At 33.1% G+C, this 23,594-nt stretch overlaps 1 protein-coding gene across 4 annotated transcripts; it reads right to left on the reverse strand.

Annotated features, from left to right (window-relative positions):
• Positions 1–17,286: 17,286 nt before the first annotated feature.
• Positions 17,287–23,002, reverse strand: LOC146908762 (pentatricopeptide repeat-containing protein At1g14470-like). Of its 4 annotated transcripts, none has more exons than XM_085730785.1 (4): positions 22,945–23,002; positions 20,053–22,464; positions 17,797–18,100; positions 17,287–17,632 (listed from the first exon to the last, which is right to left on the reverse strand). In XM_085730785.1, exon 2 carries the CDS (start codon positions 22,240–22,242, stop codon positions 20,302–20,304), a length of 1,941 nt encoding a protein of 646 aa, XP_085586911.1. In that variant the 5' UTR covers positions 22,243–22,464; positions 22,945–23,002; the 3' UTR covers positions 17,287–17,632; positions 17,797–18,100; positions 20,053–20,301. The 4 variants fall into 4 exon arrangements, with proteins under 4 accessions (XP_085586911.1, XP_085586910.1, XP_085586912.1 ...); XM_085730784.1 differs by having other exon boundaries at positions 17,790–18,100; XM_085730786.1 differs by having other exon boundaries at positions 17,821–18,724.
• Between the last annotated feature and the right edge of the window lie 592 nt (positions 23,003–23,594).

Below are 23,594 nucleotides of genomic sequence, written 5' to 3' on the forward strand. Positions count from 1 at the left end.
CTCTGAAAGGTCAAAGGCATACAGAGTGTATAATTCAGAAACACTCTGTGTTGAAGAATCTATGCACGTTAAATTTGATGACAAGAAGCTTGAAGATAAAACTTCAAAGCAAGATGAAAGTTTTGCAGAGATACAAGTTCCTGAAGTTACTCCAGAACCTGATCAGATAGCTGAATCTGAAGATAGTCCAGAAGCTGAACCCACATCAGAAGCGCAAGATGAAGCTGCTTCTGATGAAGCACAAGATGGCTCACATCAAGCAGATCCTCCCAGAAACACATTCAAACACAAGTCTTCACATCCTGAGGAGCTAATCATTGGAAACAAAGATAGTCCAAGAAGAACAAGATCACATTTCAGACAAGTAGGTCAATGATTGGACTAATCTCAATGATTGAACCTACAACAGTTGATGAAGCACTTTCAGATGATGGATGGATCCTAGCTATGCAAGAAGAGTTGAATCAATTTCAAAGAAATGATGTGTGGGATCTGGTACCCAAACCTCAGCACAAGAACATTATTGGAACAAAATGGGTATTCAGAAACAAGCTGAATGAGCAAGGTGAAGTAACAAGAAACAAAGCCAGACTTGTTGCACAAGGGTATAGTCAACAAGAAGGCATTGATTACACTGAAACTTTTGCTCCAGTTGCAAGATTGGAAGCAATCAGGTTACTTCTTTCCTATGCAGTTAATCATGGCATAATATTATATCAAATGGATGTCAAGAGTGCATTTCTAAATGGTGTCATAGAAGAAGAAGTGTATGTCAAGCAACCTCCTGGATTTGAGGATATTAAATATCCTGACCATGTTTTTAAACTGAAGAAATCACTATATGGCTTGAAACAAGCTCCCAGAGCTTGGTATGATAGACTAAGTACTTTCTTAATCAAGAATGATTTTAAAAGAGGACAGGTTGATACAACACTCTTCAGAAGGACCCTTGAGAAAGATATTCTTGTTGTGCAAATATATGTTGATGATATAATATTTGGTTCTACTAATGCATCTCTTTGCAAGGAATTTTCTGAGTTAATGCCGGATGAATTTGAAATGAGCATGATGGGAGAGCTGAAGTTCTTCCTGGGCATTCAAATTAATCAATGCAAAGATGGAGTCTATGTTCATCAATCTAAGTAGACAAAGGAGCTTCTGAAGAAGTTCAAGCTTGAAGATTGTAAAGTGATGAACACTCCAATGCACCCTACGTGCACCTTAAGCAAAGAAGTTGAAGGAGCTAAAGTTGACCAGAAGCTGTATAGAGGTATGATTGGTTCTTTGTTATACCTCACTGCATCTAGGCCAGATATTTTATTCAGTGTATGCTTGTGTCCAAGATTCCAATCAGATCCTAGAGAATCTCATATGACTGCTGTCAAGAGAATCTTCAGGTATTTGAAAGGAACAACTAATCTTGGACTCCTTTATAAGAAATCCTTAGATTATAAGCTAATTGGATTCTGTGATGCTGATTATGCTGGTGATAGGATTGAAAGAAAGTCAACCAGTGACAATTGTCAATTTCTGGGTGATAATCTTATATCCTGGGCTAGCAAAAGACAAACAACTATTGCTATGTCTACAGCAGAAGCAGAATACATTTCAGCTGCAAGTTGTTGTACACAACTACTTTGGATGAAACATCAGTTGGAAGATTATCAGATAATTGCTAACAGTATTCCCATTTATTGTGATAATACTGCTGCTATTTGTTTGTCTAAAAATTCAATTTTGCATTCAAGAGCTAAGCACATTGAAATCAAACACCATTTTATCAGAGATTATGTTCAAAAAGGAATTTTAGATATACAATTCATTGATACTGAAAATTAATGGGCTGACATATTTACTAAGCCTTTAACTGTTGAAAGATTTGATTTTATAAAGAAAAATTTGAACATGCACTTTGTATCTGATTAAATGCTTGCTTGCTCCTGAATAGGATTTTAGGTTCTGAAGTCAGTTCAGAAGCAGTAGTCCATCAGAAGCTCTTTATTGAGGTTCTGAGGAAAACTCGCTTCTGATAATAATGACGTCAGCATCTGAAGTCCAGAAGCTGGATTTGTTGCTTCTGAATAGTTGAATTAGTGGAAACGTTGGGAGTTACTTTTTAAAAGTAACTTCTGGCCCACTAACTTGGTAGTTACTCTGTGAACTTCTGACGTGGCCTGTATGTATTGGTGTATAACTAAAAGGGCAATGATAATTTAATAGCTTTGAAAGTACTTTTCACGCGCCCCCAATTTTGTCATTAATGTTATGTTTGTTTGTCTCTTCTGAATTGTAATCGTTTTACTTTTAACACTTTGTCAATTCACACACTACTCACTCACAACAAACATATTTGCTCTCAAACCTCTTGCGAAGTAAGCGCATTCTCTCAAACCTAGAACCCTAAAATCTTCATCTTCTTCAAATCTTCGTCAATCATCAAATGGCATCATCAAGTTCGCAACGAGAAGTTTCAGAATCTACTTCTAACATGCATAGCGTACCAGAATCTGGGTCCGTCTACAAAGAGAAGACTATGGATATTCCATGGAAATCCTTAATAGTTCAAGTAGAGTCACCGGTGGATTTTGCTTCACTTAAGAAGTACAAAGTGAACATGGAAGGATTGATAGAAACTCAGAAGCTGTCTGAGTTCTTCAAGATGCTAAATGGGCCAACATATGTGAACTTGGTCAAGGACTTTTGGTTAAAAGCTGAAGTGTACAATGGAAAGCCTGCAAAGGTCGTAAGCAAACAAGCGGGGTCAAAGAAAGGAAAAATGACCATGGATATGAATCCTACATCATTTGATAGCTTAGAAATAAGGTCTGAAGTGATGGGCATTCCTATAACCATCACTGAGGATGTTATAGCTAAAGCTTGTAGAATAAATGCAGAAGGAAGGTTTCAAGAAATAGTCAGGAAGGAAGATGTCCTGCTGCAAAGCTACTACAACACTCTTCTGGGTGGAAACAAAGATGCTAAGCCTTCTGAAATGGAGATTCACAACAGAATGTTGGTGAAATTCAGTAACGATTGTTTCTTTCAAAGAGCAGGAGGGTCTGATCAACCCAACAACCAACAGAAGCTAGCAATTTACTTCATGACCAATCTGGAAAAGATAAACTTCCCAAGATATGTAATGGATCATCTCTGCTGGGCTATAAATGAAGGCACTATTAAAGGAAGAAAACAAGTACCTTATGGAAGATTATTGTCTGAGATCTTTCATCAAGGAAGAGTGCCGGACTTCTTGAGAAATACAAGGAGTGCTTCGGATAAATGCTTTGAAGTGTCTACTGCTGAAAGGACTATCAGTAGCAGGAGCTTATTCTCTATGAAGTTTATCAAGAAAGCTCCTGAAAATGAAAAGTGGTTGGAGATGACTACAGAAGAAACTAAGATTATCAGGAACTTTCCTTCAATCTTTGAGGAAAGTAATCCTAAAATCTTGGCTAAATCAGTAGCTGAGTATGTCTTGGAAGAAGATGCAAGCACTCAGGAGGAAGCTGTTCCTGCTAAAGTAAAGAAGGTTAAGAGTGCTACTGCATCAGAAGCTGCTACTGATAAAGGCAAGCAACAGAAGGTTGCTAAGAGAAAGAGAGGGAAAGCTGAAACCATTTTTCATAAAGAAAGGTTGGAAGAAGCTTGGAAGGAGATAGAGAAAGAAGAGGCAAAGCCTCAGCTGAAAAGAAAGAAGGCTCCACTTGATATGAAAAGCTCTATGGTTCAAGTGACTCCAGCCATGAAGAGAATGGCTAAGGAACATTCTGATGATTATCTAGCAAATTAGCGAGAAGCAAAAGCTTTGAAGGAATTTGCTGGTGCTGATAACATAGAGCAAGAACAGATGGATCAGAATGTGAATCTTAGAATTCCAGAAGCTGATGCTTCAGAGTCTGATGCTGCAAAGGATAAAGGAAAGAGGCAGAAAGTTGGTGCCGCTTTTATTCCAGAGAAAAGAAGTAAGGGCAGATCAGAGTCTATCATCACAGAAGAGCATCTGAACAAAGCCCTTGATGGGATAAAGGGAAATGAGCATAAGGAGAAGGCATCTGAACTAACCTTCACTCCAATGGTTGTAGTGACTTCTGATATGGAGAAAGAAGCTGATGAGCAAGCTGTTCAGATGCTAACTGAGATAAAGAGGAAAGAAGCTCAGTACAATCTGGAAAGGGATCAAAGGCTCAAGGCTTCAGGACTGGAGAAATGTGATGAATTCTTCAAGAAGAAGTCTGAAGAAGTCAAGGAAGTGGCTGTTAAAGCTTCAGAAGCGGTTCTGAAAGCACCTAGTGCTACCACTTCAGTAGCTGGAACTAAAGTCAAGGTATGTCAGATTCCAGTCACCTCTACCCCCATCTCACCCCTTTCACCACAAGCAACTGAGCAAGAAGAAGACACTTCTGTCTTAGACAGCCTTGCTCTCCACTACTCAGGTGAGTTACCTATAGACAAACCCACCTCAGAAAAAGCCTCTGAAACAACCCCAGAAGCAGCTGCTTCTAAAAATGTTGTTTCAGAAAACCCCCATCAACAAACACCTGAACCACATAAACCCACAACACCCCCACAATCACCAGTAGCTACCATTGACCCCCAACTCAACACTTAAACATCAACTTCACCACAACAACCACCAACTGAAACTGAAACCCAACCAGAGCACATTGAACCCCAACCAACTCCCATGGATATTGACAACTCTCAAGTCAATGTCCAAGACCTAACCTCTACCGCACACATTGCTTCTGACCAGCCATCAACCTCAACCCCAACTCAACACATCACCATTCCAGTTTCTAGCCCTGTTCAAGACCTTGAACTTAGTGATTCTGATCCTGAAATTCTTGAACAACCACCCACAAACACCCTGGAATCTGGATATATTGATGTTGAGCTACTCTCTATTCTCTCTCAAATGCATAATATGGTGGATCAAAGGAGGACAATTGATCTCACCAACGCATATGAAGACTCCTGGGCATCACTTCAGAACCGGGCAACTAAGCTTATTGAAGACATAAAGGCTAAGTGCATCAGAGTCAAGCAAGCTTCAGTCAGAAGGCTTATGGAAAATCTGAATCAGAGTCTCAGAGTTAGAAATCCTACACTGCTCCTGGCAAACCAGCCTTTCTTCTTAGAAATGGACTACTTGACCAGAGAAGCAAGATTGTGTAAGCTTCTGAAGAAACAGATGGCACAGCAGCAGCAAGAGGCTAGAGAAAGGGAACATGCTCTTCTCCAAAGGCAACAATTTCTTGAAGAACAGTTGCAGAAGAAAATTGAAGAAATGGAGAAGATGAAGAAACAACAACAAACCAACCCTTAGTTGCACACCTTAGTGTTATCTTTTGTTTGTTGTTTGTTTTAAATTCTTAGTCCTTGCTTCTGAAACCATCTTGTTTTATTTCTCTATGCTTCTGAATGCTTAATGGTTCTGACTGCTTAGCTACTTCTGATTTATGTATAATGCCTGGATATTCTTGTTCATTTACATTGCTCTGATTGACTTAGTTATTTTCCTATTATACTCTCTTCATGTTTGAGTTTTTTTTTTTTCTCAATTTTTTTTGTCTTTTATGCTTATTTTTTTTCAATTTTTTTTGATAATGACAAAAGGGGGAGTATATGTGACAAGTATTTAAAGGCTCTGAGCCCCATTAATGGCATTTGAAATTTTTGAAAAACTTCTATCATTTTTTACCTTATTGGTATAAGCTATGAACGAAAGAAGGAGTATCAAAATTCAAGTAAAATTAATTGAACCATTCTTCTTATCTCTAAATTAATTCTTTCAATGATTCATTTTTTAAAGCTCTGATAATTTTATTGTGCGAAAAATGAATTTAATTAGCCTGGATAAAACTTAGGGGGAGCTTACAAACCTCACCTTAAAGACTATCAGACTCAGGGGGAGTTTGAGCTTACAAACCTCAGATTCTGAGCTTACAAACCTCAGAACCCCAAAGTCAACTTGTTAATTAGATTAACAACAATTGATCAATTTTTAAATACTTTTGTTTGTCATCATCAAAAAGTGGGAGATTGTTGGAACAAAATGTGTTTAACAATGAACCTTAAAGAGTTTTGATGATAACAAGGTATTAAAAATTGTAAATTGGACTAGCTAATATTTGTTCAAGTGTACAGGACCATAATTAAATAGTTACATCATCATTGGTTCTGAATGAGCAAATAAAGAGCAAAGGAAACAACAAAATTGAAGCTTGGACGCTCCTGAAGTTAAATCGCTTCTGAAGTAAGAATAGTGCTCCTGAAGACAAGAGGTCCAGAAGTCATAACATCAGAAGCTGCATCATCAGAAGCTGCAGAAGCTGTATCATCAGAAGCTGCATCATCAGAAGCTGCCTCATCAGAAGCTATTTCACCAGAAGTTGAATATCAACTGGATTTGCAAAGATTCAAGAATTGAAGAATTATCACTGCAAAAGCTGTCTATTGGAAGTCTCTTGCTTGTGTGCTTGAGCAAAGGAAGTCTCTTGCTTGTGTGCTTGAGCAATTGTAATCAGATATTACTCTTAGTGAAATCTCCTTGGAAGTGCAAGGGGGACTGGACTACTTCCGGATTGTGGAAGGAACCAGTATAATTGCTTTGTGTCGTTCTTCTTCTCTCTCTCTGTTTTATTCCGCTGCATTTAGATTCTGATTATCACTTCAGAAGCTGTCTCACTTAGCTTCTGATCAGTGTGTTCAGTTTTTAGGAGAAACGAAGAATTTTTCAAAACACAATTCAACCCCCCCTTCTTGTGTTTTTCTCACCTTCAAATGTAAGATTATACAACATGATCTTTAATACAACAAGCTCAACTCTACAACTTTTGGATAACATTAAGTTCATTTTCTTTCGATGGCTGAAGGCAAAAAAGTCAAGTATTACTTTTGGTTATCATGACTGGTGGCTTAATCCTCTTATGTACTATAAGAGTTTTGGCTAATTCTTGTATTCTTTTTTGTTTTCTTTTGTTTGAACTTTTGTTTATGTAACCTCTACATTCTACCTTAGTACGTCTTATGCTGGGTTAAATGTGTTTAGTAGTAATATAATTCATTTTGTCTTCTTCAGAAGAAAAAAAAGGATAAAGTTCAAAGATGAAAATAGAGGTTTACAAACAACAAAGTGAATGCAAGTGAAGAAATCTGTCTTCCAATATAATAGAACATGTACTCCCTCCGTTTTATAATGAATGTCGTTTAAGGTTTTGACACACAAATTAAGAAATAGAATGAAATAATCATTAGACATAACATTTTTACTAAACTGCATTTACTTTATAAGAAAAAGACAAACTTAAAGTTGCATTGAAAATTATGTAAAGAGAAAAGTTGGAGTATTTATTGAGGGTAAAGTTGGAAGAAAAAAATTAAAGTTGTATTGAAAATGTAAAACGACGTTCATTCTGAATCATATTTTTTTTTGCTAAAGTAACACTCATTATGAAACAGAGAGAGTAGTATTTTTGCATTAATAACCCATTTCATTTTTTTATTTTATTAATTAATTAATTGAAAAAGTGAGGTGTTAAGGCAAGACAGATCAAAGATGAGGTGTTAAGGCAAGACATGCAAGAATTTTCTGAGATAGTTTCTTGGGAGACACGGTTACAACGAAAGAGTGGCACGTGTGGAATATATTTTAAAGAAAAACAAAAAAAGTTGTTGATTTGTAAGCATGTGAGCAAAAATATGAGTTTGGCGTGTTAGGTGTGTTTGGTAAAATTAAGCTATAAGCTAACTTATAGCTGATAGCTGATGGCTGATAGTTAAAAGCTTATAGCTGAAAAGTTAGCTAGTTGAAATTAAAGTGTTTGGTGAAATTAACTTTTCAAATAACTGATAAATATAAAATGACATAAAAGTACATGTAGGTTTAATATTTTATAAATTATATTTATTGACATTTTAACTAATACATTTATCCTGTCAAAAAAACTAATACATTTATCTTCTTTAAAAAAAAACTACTCCATATATTCATCTAATGTAAAAAACACTAGTATATTTATCTTAAATATTTTAAACGTCAAAAAAAAAAACTTAAATATTTTAATTTATTTCAAACCATTTTTTATCTTTAAAATTATAAATGTGATATATGCATTTAATTGAGTGTTTTTTAACAAATTTTTTACTTCATTATCATATTTCTCTTGAAAAATCATTTATTTTCCCACTCTGTGTTTGGTAACACAAAAAAGCTAGCTTATAGCTTCTTGGACTAGCATATAAGCTTGTTTTGAAAGAATGAAACGTGTTTGGTAAAAAGCTTTTCTTATTAGCTTATAGCGTTTTTTAAAAAGCTATTTCAAATAGCTTTTTAGCTTATAGCTGGTAGCTTTTTATACTCTCTTCCAATTTTAACCTTATTAATTTAATTTTATTATTTTTTAATAAACACCACGTTGATAGGCAAGGTAACTACCCACGTTTGATATCACTTTCTTTTGGTGGAAGTTTTATATCCCTTTTTTTACGGGACATTTTTTTATAACATCTGCTTTTTATATTTTTGTTGTTCTTTTTTTTTAATTTACAATAAATAGTAAAGCAATTTTAGTTAATAAAAATTCATCAAAAAAAATTGTTCAATCAAAAATGTCAAATTGAATTCATAAAGTACATTTATCATTTTGGTGATGAAAATATTTAAAAATATATTTAAATAATTAAAAAGAAATACATTAAGTAAAAAATATTATATGTATAATTTATGAAAAAACAAAAATAAAAAAACATGTCCTTTTATGTCATTTTATATTTAGCAACCCCTTCAACAACTAATTTTACCAAACACTTTAATTTCAATCAGCTAACTATTCAGCTATAAGCTTTCAGCTATCAGCCATCAGCTATAAGCTAGCTTATCAGCTATCAGCTAGCTTATAGCTTAATTTTACCAAACACAAATAAAAAAATCACTTCATTCGCTAAGGAGTAACATAAATTCTTCAACAACAAAATAATGGCAACTGTAAAATAAGGCATAAACGTGGACAGTTTCTTTTTTGTAGTGGGTAGTTATTCTTTATAAAAAAATAATATTAAAGGTTAAAAATGGAATAAAATGTGAAAAGCTACAAGCTATAAGCTCAAAAGTTACGTGTTTGGTAACATAAAAAAGCTAGCTTATAGCTTGTTGGACTAGCTTATAAGCTTGTTTTGATAAAATGAGATGTGTTTGGTAAAAAGCTTTTTTCACTAGCTTATAGCGTTTTTTAAGAAGCTAATTCAAGTAGCTTTTTATACTTTCTTCCATTTTTAACCTTATTTATTTTAAAAAATAAGTGACCACTAAACCGACGTTATCAAAGTAACTGCCACTTTTTTTTTCTTTATTCTTTTCCGGTTTGCTTAACAACCATGCACTTTCTTTTTTCCATTTATACATATAGACCCTTTTGAATCTATTATTTTACATACTATTTATAATTTCAAATAAAACAATATAATTTGCAAAAAATTAAAAAGATATATTATATGAAAGTTCTTTTAAAAAAGATATATTATATCAAAGTTAAAAAGTTTAATTGCACAAAAATCACAATTTAATTTAATACCACATTTACCATTTTAAAGATGAAATCAATTAAAATATTTCAAAATAAATATATTAAATAAAATTGTTTATAAACAAAATAAATAAATAAAATAGATATGTACTTTTATGTCTTTTTATATTTATCAGCTACTTCAACAACCAATTTTACCAAACACATTAATTTTAATAAGCGAACTTTTTCAGCTATAAGCTATCAGCTATCAGTCATCAGCTATAAGCTAACTTTTCAGTTATCAGCTAGCTTATTAGCTATCAGCTAGCTTATAGCTTATTTTTACCAAACACACCCGAAATAGCTTTTCAAAAAACGCTATAAGCTAGTGAGAAAAGCTTTTTACCAAACATGTCTTGTTCTATCAAAACAAGCTTATAAGCTAGTCCAACAAGCTATAAGCTAGCTTGTTTACGTTACCAAACACAGCCATAGTATTTTTTGGTTTAGGAAGCTTTTGTAAACTTATATGTCTTTATTCCTAAATATGTCCCAAAAAAAAAAAAAATCAAATATGCCTAAAGTTACGGCCTTGCCAGACCGAACAACATAGTCACATACCATAGGAAACAATACTCCTAAATCCTCCTACCTTTGAGTTTGTTTTTACCTAAATATCATCTAAGTTACAAAATAAAAACAAAAGTAAGTCAAATAAAGTTAAAGTATTTAGATCAAATTTTGATTTAAATATATCAAATTTTGATTTATTATATTTTGTAACGGATAGAGTCTACATATTTCTTCATTGCACTATGTCTTCTTTGTATTTGATTCAAAATGATGAAGATTAATTTTTATAAAATTGATTTTAAGAGAAATAGTTTTGGTTAAAATTGATTTGAATTTCCTTTCCCTTATGAAGATATCCAGTCGTGTCTTCGTGATGGAGGATTTAGGAGGAGAAGTTGAAATTTAGATTTATTTTAAAAAATTATAGACACTGTATAAAAGGTTAAAATAAATTAAATGCGGTTAAAATATTATGTGATTATTTATTATCTTGTTATTTCAATTTTTCCTAAAAAAAATCTTGTTATTTCAATTTAAAAAAAATGAAATATATTTTAAAATATTGATTTAGTCCTTAAACCATCTCCTCCAAACCCTCTCAAATTCTAAAGGTTTTTTTTTTGTCCAGGTTTCGAACCCAAACCTTGTATATATTATATACTGTGTTTACCAACTGAGTTAAACTCACAATGGCACAAACTCTAAAGGCTATTGACTGAAGATGATTTTCGAAAACAAAATTATAATTTATTTCCGATCGATATTTGTTCAGGAAATAATTTTCGGTCGATATTCAACTCACCGTGGAAGAACATAAAATTGATTTGGGGGTGGAATTGATTCACATGTCTATGGCATGTGGACGTGGCATCAAACAAAAGTGTGATATGATAAGTAAGACTTAAGTTATTTTAGAAGAATGGTAAATAATTTATCCAACAACCAATGAGAATTAGCCACCTTAGTAAATTTACAACAAGTAAGCACAAACAATTTTAATACTAGCAATACTAGTGTGCATATGCCAAGAGTAGGGATACAAATTTGGTAAGTGCAAGCAGATCCTGTAAAATGAAGTTCAACGAAATGTGCTAGCTAAAATTGCAGAATGAAAAGAGCAGAATTTGCAGTTGCAGGTTGCTATCACAGCCTGTCAAACAAGCATTTTTTAGCTTTTCTTTATTTTTTGAATACAAACAAAAGTCAATTTTGACTTATTCTCTCCAATCTTGAGTGCAGGTGGCCAATTCAACAATATATAATTAATGTCCTCCTCTTCCTATTCAACAAAAGTCATCTTTCCTCCTCCTCTAAGTTGAATCATTTTAAATTTTACCGAGACAAAATTATTCCAAAGATTCAACAATCTATCTATCTTTATATATTTATCTATTGTTATTTTTGTAAACTGAATTTGAGTCATTCTAATACTAAATTTTTACTTAGCTGACACCTCAAGAAGCACTTCTTTTACTCTTATAACTTCACACTTTATCTTACGGTTTTTTCTATCTAATAGTAGTAAAAAGGAACTAGGTAAATTTATTGAAGTTAGAAAACTTATGATCTTTTCTTTATTTTGTTTTTTTGTGTCATCTGTAACAAATTCTTCAATCTCGTATTCAATCAATTGTTTAAAGGGTACTGTATTTTCTTGCCTTAATAATATTTTCTAAGTATTATTATTAATTCTTTTGACTATATACCATGTATTCGAACCAACTGTCACTCTCACCACGCGACCATTGTCATTACCAATGTATTGCCGCAAATAAGTACGTACTTTAACCATCATAGATTCATCATAGTCAGTGTCACTACTCTTCTTCTTCTACCCTCTTCACCCCAATTGCCAACTTTAATTCTCAGATACACAATGGCTAAATTATTTTATTCCGATTAATTAATTTATAATAATTAATTATTATTGCTATTATATAAAATAATTGAAATTTTTTTATTAAAAAAATCGCAATATGAATAGAAAAAAAAAAATTTAGTTTTTTTTTACGCAGAACTTTTTTGAGGGATTTAAATAATTCGGCCACATAAAACTATAATCATGTTTTTTTTTTAATTAGTTGAAAGAAGCTAATTCTTCATCAACCACAAGTCAAATGGCCACGAGGAAGATAACGTTCTTTAATATGCTGAAATTCACATACATTAATTTTATTCTATTTTAATCCCAATTACGGTAAGAATACCAGTCAGAGAGATAAGGGGTTGGTTTGGTCATGTCTCTTTCCAATTCTTAAACAAACCCTAACAAAAAAAATCATTCCTTCCAAATCCACACAAACAGAAGAGAGAGATGAAACCACAGCAACACCATACATACTACAAATTAAAATTCAGATACAAGAAATCGATACAGAAAATTAATTACGAACACATCAACCCAATCCCCATAAAGATTCAAGTATGCCTTCAAAGTTCAAACTTGGTCATATTGTGTGTATAACTAATAGAAAACAATGATACTTTGGAATGTCAACATATTGATTTTATTTTTTTATTCAAATAAAGTATTATGATTGAAATGGAGAAAGACAAAAATATAAACTATAGTCTATACTTCTAAATTCTAATGTCCCACAGATGAGCTTCATATATGTCGATCCATCAGTGCCTAATTAAAAAAAATACTAATTAAAATTCAGATACAAGAAATCGATACAGAAAATTAATAAAGAACGTAGTAACCCATTCCATACAATAAAAAGAGTTTGCATCCTGTTATGTTTGAATCTAACATGAGAGGTACAACCAACCAACCAAAACCCTTTTTTGTATTGATCCGTAATAACCTAAAAATGGTAATCATATATGTCGAATAGTTGAAAGAGAAAAAGAAACATAAGAGAGAGAGAGAGAGAATAAAGATGGAGGAGTTTTTTTATTTCATTTTCAAAGTTCAAAAGATAAACTTGAGAACCTTGACGATGCATAGATTAGACAGATGAAAATATAAATATAACGGTGCAAGTGTTGTGTTGTTCATCAAGTACTATCTGGCTTTGGCTGCTTTCGGGTGAAAACATCCCGCATGCTGGGGAACTTAACAGAGCTGCTGTTGATATTGGTACCACCACCCTCAGATCTGGGGGGTGGCCGAGTGACGGGGTATAGAACATCTCTTATACTAGGGTTGGTTCTTCGGGAAGAAGAACCTGCACCAGAGGCGTTGGTGTTGGTGTTGTTGTTTGAATTAGACATTGCTAAAGCAAGAGCTATAGGTGAAGAATTATAGAAAAATTTAGAGAGAGAGATAACAATGAAATTGAGGAGAGGAGAGGAAATGAGCAATTACGACAGTGAAGAGAGGGTCTATTTATCGCAGACATAAAGGGCAAAAAGGTAATAGCAAATTTGCAATGGTGCATGCCATATATATGTTGAAGGCAATGTAGATGATGACTCACGTAATTAATCGGACTGAGATCACACGTGAGATGAGAACAACACTCTTTTTTGTCTTATTAATTCACACGTGAGATGAGAACAACACTCTTTTTTGTCTTATTAATTCACACGTGAGATCAACACTCTTCTCTGTCTTGTTAATTTATGCTAACAATTTAGGGCAATTGTCAATTCAAAAATTAAAAAAAAAATTATAATTTTATATAAAAAGAGTTACTTTTTATTATTTTAATGTCTAAAATGCAAAATTTTAAACAAAAATTTACGACTATAAGCATTTAAACAAATACTCATAGATATTTGTTAGTGTTTCCCTTTGCTTAAAATACAACCACATTTCTTCACATATAAGAGCTTTTCGACTGCATTTTCTTTTTCCAAGGAAGTTTTCGGCTACATGTTAGCAACGGCCACGGCTGAGCTTGGCAAATTTATTACTTAATTTTTTTTTCCCATATTCATTCAACATTCTTTTTGTTTTCCTCTTTTTTTGATAATACCAACAATATAAAAATGTAATATAAATTTTTATCTTTTTGAATCACAACAACAAAATAGCATTTTTATAATCTAAATTGTTTAAAGGTATGAAAACGAAAGCATTACATCGGTTGAAATACTTTGTAGATCTGCTAATTTCTCCCATTAATTTCCATTAATCAAATTCAAAATAGAGACCTACCAAAAATAAGTTTTTTTTTTTTTTGTGGTTACACTACAAAAAACAAGTTGGGGATGGGATGTAGTACTATTTTTCTATTATCATTCATTATTCAATAAAATCATTGCTATTAAGAAAGAAAAAAAAGAATTGTGATTTACAATGTTTGGTCGTGTCATATACCCTTTCACTATTGCATTTTACAATGTTTGGAAGGAGTGAAGGCCATAAACGACTCACGTAATTAATGAGACTGGGATTGTGGCAAGCAAAGGGTGTGTCATTTTTTTTTTTGTTTTATTACACCAACACTCTTCTTTATCTTATCATTTTTTACATACAAAATCTTATAAGATACCACCACTCCCTTTATTTTATTTTTTTTGACAAACCACTTCCTTAATTTTGTAAACTCTTCAAACGAGTGAAGCCACTGTCCGTCACTCTTTCCAAACATAGAGTGATTTTACTTTATCGTGAATTCCAACTCATTTTATATATATATATATATATATATATATATATATATATATATATATATATATATATATATATATATAACTTCAAGTTTTTCCATATTGATTTTATCTTGAAAGGTTAGCTTTGTTACTAAAAAACAAAAACATAAATACTTAATTTGATTTTTTTTAGGCTAAAATATGGTATTGATCCCTGCAAAATAGGCCAGTTTTGGTTTTAGTCCCTGCAAATTTTTTTTATAGTTTTTTGTCCTTGCAAAAATAGGTCAGTTTTGGTTTTAGTCTCTGCAAAAAATTTTGTTTTTGGAAATAGTCTATGACCCCAGTTATGTGATGATTTGTCACTTTTATAAATAAAAAAATAATTATTGTATCTATTTTATTATTATTTTTTAATTAAAAAATAATTATTGTTATATAAATTATAAAAAATAATATTCTTTTTATTAAGTAAACACATATGCACAAAAGTGACAAATCATCACATAATTGGGGTCAGGGACTATTTCCAAAAACAAAATTTTTTGCAAGGACCAAAAACTATAAAAAAAAATTGCAGGGACAAAAACCAAAACTGGCCTATTTTTGCAGGGACCAAAAACTATAAAAAAAAAATTTGCAGGGACTAAAACCAAAACTGGCCTATTTTTGCAGGGACCAAAAACTATAAAAAAAATTTGCAGGGACTAAAACCAAAACTGACCCATTTTGCAGGGACCAATACCATATTTTAGCCTTTTTTTTAATCCAATATTTATGTGTGTGTAATATTATTTGTCAAAGTTTAAAGATTATGTCATACCTTTTCATAAAAGTATCATTCCAAAACGTTTTATGTGATGATCCCTTTACTAAAAAATATATAGTTATACTGACAATGCCACCTTTTCATAAAAGTATCATTCCCAAAAGTTTTATGTGATCCCTTTACTAAAGAATATAAGTTAATTATGTTTCTAGTCCCTATAAAATAGCGACATTGTAAGTTTAGTCCCTACTTAATTTTAATAGCATTTTTAGTCCCTAATTTTGTTTTTCTGCACTGAGTATTAGTCCCTACTCAATTCAAATTTGTTTAATTTATGCTTAAACTCTTAAATTTTTGAACAATTTTTTGCAGACATGTTTAGAACATTACTAAAAGTTCGTCCACAAAAAATTATTGCAAAATTTGATTTCTACATCCAGATTTTATTACTTTTTATCTTTAACTTTTGTCGTTTTAAAAAATTCATATTTAATTCATTTCATGTCAGAAAATTCTAAATTTTAGTAAACGAACCTTTCATAGTGTTCTAATCTTGTCTCAAAAAAATCGTTCAAAAATTTAAGAGTTTAAAGATAATTAATCAAACTTTGTTTTAGCAGGGACTAAAATTATAAGTAAATTTTTTTTATAGGGACTAAAAATGCTATTAAAATTAAGTAGGGACTAAACTTACAAGGTCGCTATTTTATAGGAACTAGAAACATAATTAACCCAAGAATATATAGTTATATTGACAATCAGGGCCGTTCCTACGAATATGGAGGTTCGGTGCTGGAATTGAAATGAGGCCCATAATAAAATAAAGATGTATTTTTTTTAAAAGAACAATGTCAGTGTTGTTTTGGAAAGGGGAAAACGTTAATCTCTATTTGAACTTGTCAGCCTCATAAAATTAAACCATAAATCAGCCAATTTAGCAATTTGAAAAACTCATAAAATTAATATCTATTTGAAGAATTCATAAAATTAATCTCTATCAAACTCTATTCCAGCATTTAACAATTTACATTCAACAAAAATCAGCCAATTCCATGAAAGGAAGTAAAAGAAAAACGAAACACTGATGGCGAGAGGAATGGAACGCGCGTTGGTATGTATTAGAGAATGAGTATTTTTTTTTAGTGGGGGGTACTGGGCTATAAATTTTTTTTGGAGGCCCATACCCTGAGGAGGCTCGGTGCTATAGCGCTGCTTACACCCCTAGGGTCCGGCCCTGTTGACAATGATACCTTTTCATAAAAGTATCATTCAACATTCTACTTTTTCTCTAATGGTACAATTCCTTCTAAAGAAAAACTATATAATACAATTTAAAAAAATAAAATAAATAGTATTAAATTTTAAAAAGTACTTTATCTTGGTACAATATTTTGTCAAAATATAGAGAACGTAAGTAGATAACGTTGTCTTCAGCCATCCATCCTCTAAAAATTAATTTTTTTTCTTGAGCCATCCAAGATGGGTTAAGCGATTTTTATCCCGGAATTAACGGTTGTAGACTTATTGGAGCCACGCCAGCAAGGGACTTCTTAGTTGTGACATTGGAACTTTCTCCAGAGAACAAACTAAAAAATTATACAATCGTTTAAGCGATATTCTTTAAATATCATTTTCAAAACAAAACAAAAAAAGTAACACTCTTGAATGATAACAAACTTGCAATGTAGCTTCTTCAAAAAAAGAAGTTCGCAATGTGTGACACAATCACACAAACACGCACCTTGCCTGAAAGAAAGAAAGAGAGAAAAAACACAGATTTGTGACATTTCGTTTGGCATCTCTCCGTACAAACCAAATTATGGATTTATGCAGGCCTAATTCGAAACAGGCATTACAGGACTTATTCCGGTTAAATTTTAAGAGTTAAACTGATTTCTTAATAACCACGGAGCACACCACCCCTCCAATTTTATCAATTTATTTGTATAGGAAGAAACACCATTTTATTCGCACGTTCAGATGGATTAATCAGGGCACAACAGTGTTTTTTTTCCCATTGAGATGGATAAATCCGGATTAGAGTGCTTTTTAAAAATATGGGAAAAGAAAATACCTAAATTTTGTAGTCTAAACTCTATTTTATCAAACTTTTTTGGGTGTGGCTCAGCTAAATTGACTCAGTTTGTCAGCACTAATAGTTGATAGTTCCACTCTTTGACTTGTTTTCCTCGTCTTAATATCTCCAGTATAACAATATCCTTCCCACCCTCTCAACACCCTGCAAAATAGTCAAGGATAAACCAATTTTGAATATAATAGCTTCTTAACAACAACGCAAGTAGTACCAGAAAATCTAATACTAGAATCAGAATTTCAAGATTCAAATAAAGAAATTAATTATTCATCTAAGATACTATGAATAAAACAGTTAGTACCCTCTACCCAAGTTGGTTAGCAGAGGCGGACCAGAAGATTGCATAGCTCCATTGGATACTTCTCACCGCCAAAACATGTAGTTTTTATTGAAGTTGTGTTGGAGTCCCACATTGCCAAGGTTCTCAGGCTGTTAGGCTGTTGGGTGTATATATGTGGTTGGATACCCTCGTCTTTTGAACTAGCTTTTTGGGATGAGATCAATCCAAACCCATTTAATATGGTATCATCAAGTCGGGTTTAAGGACTAAATTGTGCAGAGTCTAAATATAGTTGCAGAGTCCAACTCAAGTTATCATCCTTCAATCATCAGCTGCACAAATAAAAGCAAGTTTAGAAAAACAAAATTTAGTTGCATTTGACAATGAGAATTAAACACATGTATACTAACAAGAGTAATAATGAAGTATCAATATCAATGTTTATAACTAATAGAAATTTAATTTTCTTAAATATCATTAACATATCAAAAACCAGTGTTCTTAAATCTCATTTGGCTTTGCCTTCCTTGAATTGTGTTTAACATGAACCTTCAACTTAAAAAGAAAATCTTAAATTACCTATCAACTGCTAGTACAGAATTCCAACATTTTGGTCTTCCTATCACATTGAACATTTCATTTAAATCATGTAAACCAAACATTACAAGTTGTTACTAAACCTTAACTTCCACAAAAGGCAAAAATAAGAAAAAGTTAATGCACAGCCAAACAAACTCAAAACAAACAGAGCATGTACTTAGTTTCAATTCCAAAAAACAGTGTATGAATTCCAACAATACACGCTACCAAATTGATCCATCGCATAAGTGCTTAAGCAATTCAACCAAGGAGTGAGTAGTCCAAATACTAATTATTTGAGCTTCAAACAAAAGAGTGTGACTGCCATGTTAACACATCGTGTTTTTAACATTCATGAACAAAATCATATCCCATATCTGTAAAAAATAGAAAATGAAACATTTAATGCAATTTTTTTTGACAAAAAACATATAATGCACATAAATTCACTTTTTTTGTTGCTTTATTTATACACAGAATTGAGGAGACTATTGTTATGTACCAGTGTACTACCTAGACTAGTAAAAAATTTAAATCAATGATAATGAGTGTGGAAATTAAACATATGATTATGAGTGAAGAAATCAAGTTAAGAGTACCAATCTAGACATGCAAATGACAATGAAAATTAAACACAGATATACTGATGTGAATCAAGTAAGCACAACCTTAACAAAATGAAAAGAGTAAGACATAAATTACTATATAAAGAGAATATCAATTATATACTCCTTGTACTTAGTAATCAATTGATATCTTTGTTTATAATGTGAAACACCTGTGGTGCCAGACAGAGAATTACATGAAAATTTAAAATGAAAAATCCACAAGCAACCAGCTACTCGTTAATATATATGGGATTTTCTTCTACTTATATCCGGGTTTTGGCAATCAAAGTAACATTCATTCACCAAGTCAAATAGAACATAGATACAACTCGAGTTGAATCAAGCAACATATACACACACATGTGAAAGAAAACCATAAAATTATTTTTTCTCATTGCCTCATGATGATGTTTGTGAAGATGATATACATAATAACATGTTTCAGCACACCATAAAAAAGAAAAGAAAAAAATATATATTAGACTATGTAATGCCTTGTTACAAAATGGAATTTTGAGATGAACTTTTGAAATCAAAGCGCACACAATTGATATGATAAGATGAAGAAGTACAAAAACAAAATACAAATGCAAATAAGTACTACTCTCATAGAGATCTTTCTTCCCATATTAAAGAAAGAAATAATGACAATTACCAAGTTCAATAAATAAAAGACAGAGCATTAAGAGAAAAAAAAAAATACAAAATAAAGAGAAAGAATGATCAAATGCACATAGGTAAATCAGTCCAAGCACACCCAGAAACATGACCATTATCACAAACATAAGCACAAACAACAGGTTCACGATCATCATGCCAGTGTAGTTTTATATTGCATATATAGTAAGATATACAAATTAATTAGTGAAGAGCCGGGTAAAAATTGTTTCAAATTTACAAGATATATTAGAATGTATTAGCATGAGCCACCAACATCTTGATGAGTAGCGCCAAGTTCTGTTATGCTACAACCTTTTAAAACCATAACAGTATATGCCATTCATTAAACCCATATTTCCATTTCAAAATTATGTTAAATCAAACATAGATGAAAACATCCCTAAAACATGCAAAGAATCAAAGGCGACCAAACGTACCAAAGGCAATGAATCTCAAGTGCTTAAATGGCACATAGAACGGCCATTGCGGCTTCGATTCAGCATGTCAGTAGCACGAACTCAAAAAGAGATAACATATCAAAGAAGACGGAGGAAGCACTGCGAGGAGAGAGAGAAGCACCGTGATACACCTCGAAGTACCGCAAGAACTGTAATACTTTGGGTGCTATGACCTGTCTCTACAAAGACGCACACACACCTCGGCACCAATAGGTATTTTCCACAAACTTATGAGTTATGCTCCAACCAGCTCAAGCCAGTTGTTTTCTTCACTCCCTGTTTTCTCATTGTATCCCTAACTTTGTAGCCATCTTTCCATCTACCAGCCGAAGCATAAATGTTAGAGAGCAACACGTAATTTCCAGAATTATGTGGCTCAACCTTGAACAGTTTAGCTGCAGCAAGCTCCCCAAGTTCCACTTGTTTATGAATGCTAGTAGCATTTAAAAGAGATCCATAAATTCCTGCATGGGGCTCCATTGGCATGCTTTGAATCAATTTCATAGCTTCTTCCAATCTACCAGCTCGACCCAACATATCAATCATACAAGCATAGTGGTCTACATCAGGAAATTTGATTGATTCAAAAACTTTTTGACCTTCTTCCAATAATCCTGCATGACTGCATGCAGTTAGTATAGCAATATAAGTTATGCGGTCTGGTTCAATACCGTCTTCTTTCATTTTTGACAATAGCTCGATGCTTTCCATTCCATGCCCATGCTCTGCAAACCCAGAAATCAATGTGTTATAGGAAACTAAATCTCTTGTTGCCATTTCTTGGAATATTAACGCAGCATCTTGAATGCTCCCACATCTTGAGTACATGTAAATCAAAGAGTTGTATCCTGAAATGCTAATCCGGATGTGATTTTCTTTGAGGATGTTCACCGCCCAATTACCCAAACCTAGTTCTCCAAGGTGTCCACAAGCAGAAAAGACACTCACCATAGTCACCTCATCTGGTTTTGAATCTTCACTAGAGATCATTTCCTCAAACAGCCTGATCGCCTTGAATGACTCGCCATTTTGAGTATAACCAGCAATCATCGAATTCCATGAGACAGTATCTCGCTGTGGCATCTTATCAAAGAGGTGTCTTGCCGAATGTAAATCCCCTGCTCTTGCATATGCAGAAATCATGGCATTCCATGGAACAGAACTCCTATACTTGTACACACCCAATTGGTCAAAAATCTTGTGTGCTGCCTCAAGGTTCCCACATTTTGCATGCATATCAAGCAGAGCTGTCTTGACAAAATAATTTGGGCGGAAACCCACTCTGTCGTCTAGCTTTCTGACAATGGACTCTGAAAGACAAGGGTCACCAAGAGATGAACAAGAAGATATGACAGTTACCCATGTTGTTTCGTCTGGTTGGACATTTCCAGAGCTAAGCATGTCATTGAACAATCTTATAGTTTCTTCTGGTGCTCCCCCTTGAGCATACCCTGATAGCATTGCATTCCAAGATACCACACTTCTTTCTGGCATTTTGTCAAAATACATCCTTGCGGTCTTCAAATTCCCCTTCTTTGCATACCCAGTAATCATGGTGGTCCAAGTAATAACATTCCTACTTATTTCCTGCTCACCCATCACATGGAAAAGCTTACTAGCTTCCTCTTCATTCCCGCATTTCCAGTATCCAGATATCATCACATTCCAATCTGCAACGGTTCTATCAGGCATTTCATCAAATAGTTTCCTAGCAAGCTCGATCGGTCCGTACTTGGCATATATGCCCAAAACTCCATTCCGAACATAATGATCACGATCATATCCTGATTTCAATACATGAGCAAGAAACAACATGCTTTCACTTCCAGCAGATTTCATCATAGCCAAATAGAAAGATGTATCGGGCTTTATGTTACAGTGTTGCAGCATATGCTTAAAGAGAGAAACTAGCACTTGTGTGTGAACACCAATTTGAGAATAGTATTTGAGCATACAGGTGAAGACACGTACATCAGGATGTGTTGCAGCATGAAAAATGTGGCAGGTGTAGCTTGAGGGTGCAAGGAAGCGCGTACATTGGGTAAGGAGGAGCACCACCCAGTGGTTTTGGTGGTCCAGGGAGTGGTGGACCAACTGTGCATGGAGTTGTCTCAGACGATGGAGATTGGTTATTTTGCTTACAATGTTTGTATTGTTCAATGGTGACATGCCACTGTCAAGTCGCAACGCAACTATGCACGACTGTATATCCAATATGTAATTACTTAGAGATCAAGGTAAACAAGAGAAAACGATGATGGCTCAGAGCCTTGTTTCATCGCCTTCTGTTTCATAGGTATGAACGGCCAGAGTTATTGAAGCTTAAACTGTCTGATTCAATGTTGCTCTGATACCCCTCCCATTATATTTTGTCCCTAGGTGTAATAAGATCTGCAATGCTGTAAAATGACCGAATTAGATAAAACCATTCATCCACCTCATAGATTTCAAAAGCAACAATCTCATAATCAATATTCTAACAATCATTAATACCCCAAATTCAGCAACAAGCACGCAAACACAACTTATATAGACACCAATGGCACCTCTTATACAGCACACAATCAATAAATCCCCCGTATTGTGCTTATGATTATGTTTGGCATCTTCTAAAACATGATTAAAAAACTCTCTGTCTCTCTCTCTAAAGATGTAATTTCTAATTCTATATAGTTTAGTTTTACCACACATCCAACGCAACTTCCTCGTCTCTCTACTACACTTAATTTATTTTCGTGTTGGTTCTAGACAGCTTTACACTAATCAACAAATCATGGCTAATGACAAAATTTGAGTGAATAGAAGTTCAGTCAATCATTCCAGATATTTAGAAAGAAAACAAAAAACATTGCAATGAAAAAGATAACTTACGGTGATAGAGAGATGAGGTGAGGCGGCGGAAGAGAATCTTGTTGTGAGAATTGAAATTGAAGAACGACGGAGCGTGAGAAAATGGATAACATTTTTTCGCTAAAGCCTGCCTACTTGGATATGCCACATCATAATGGCACATAGGCATTTTCTTTTTAATAATAATTGAGGTATTATTTTGTAAAATGGAATAACAATGGGAATATCTAAAATTACAAAGGATTAAAATAAAAATAAAAATAAAAATAATTGATAAAGAATTCAATCGTTGTCTGAAATTAGATTAAATGAGAGTGTGCATAATTTTTTTATATCTATACTATACATAAAGAAAATATACTTAAAATACATATGTTTGATTGACTTTTTCATTATCTATTTTTACCCTTCATTTAAATATTTTATCCTTTAATAATATTATTTTAAATTTTAATTAAAAATAGAAAATATCTCACTACAATAGAAACAATAGCCATGCACTTGCACTCATTACTCGTACCTTCGATAAAGCTCTTTCTTCTTTCCCAAACTAAACTGATTTGATTCCAATAAATAAAATATGGGTCATGTTAACCAGTGCCCCGGGGGCACTGGTTAAGGAAGCCAAAAGAAGAAATTGCAAGTCAAAAAAGACACTTTTTAAGCATTTT

This window comes from Medicago sativa, chromosome 7, assembly GCF_051527215.1.
Source record: "Medicago sativa cultivar Bolivia chromosome 7, Bolivia_mono, whole genome shotgun sequence".
Taxonomy (NCBI): Eukaryota; Viridiplantae; Streptophyta; class Magnoliopsida; order Fabales; family Fabaceae; genus Medicago; species Medicago sativa.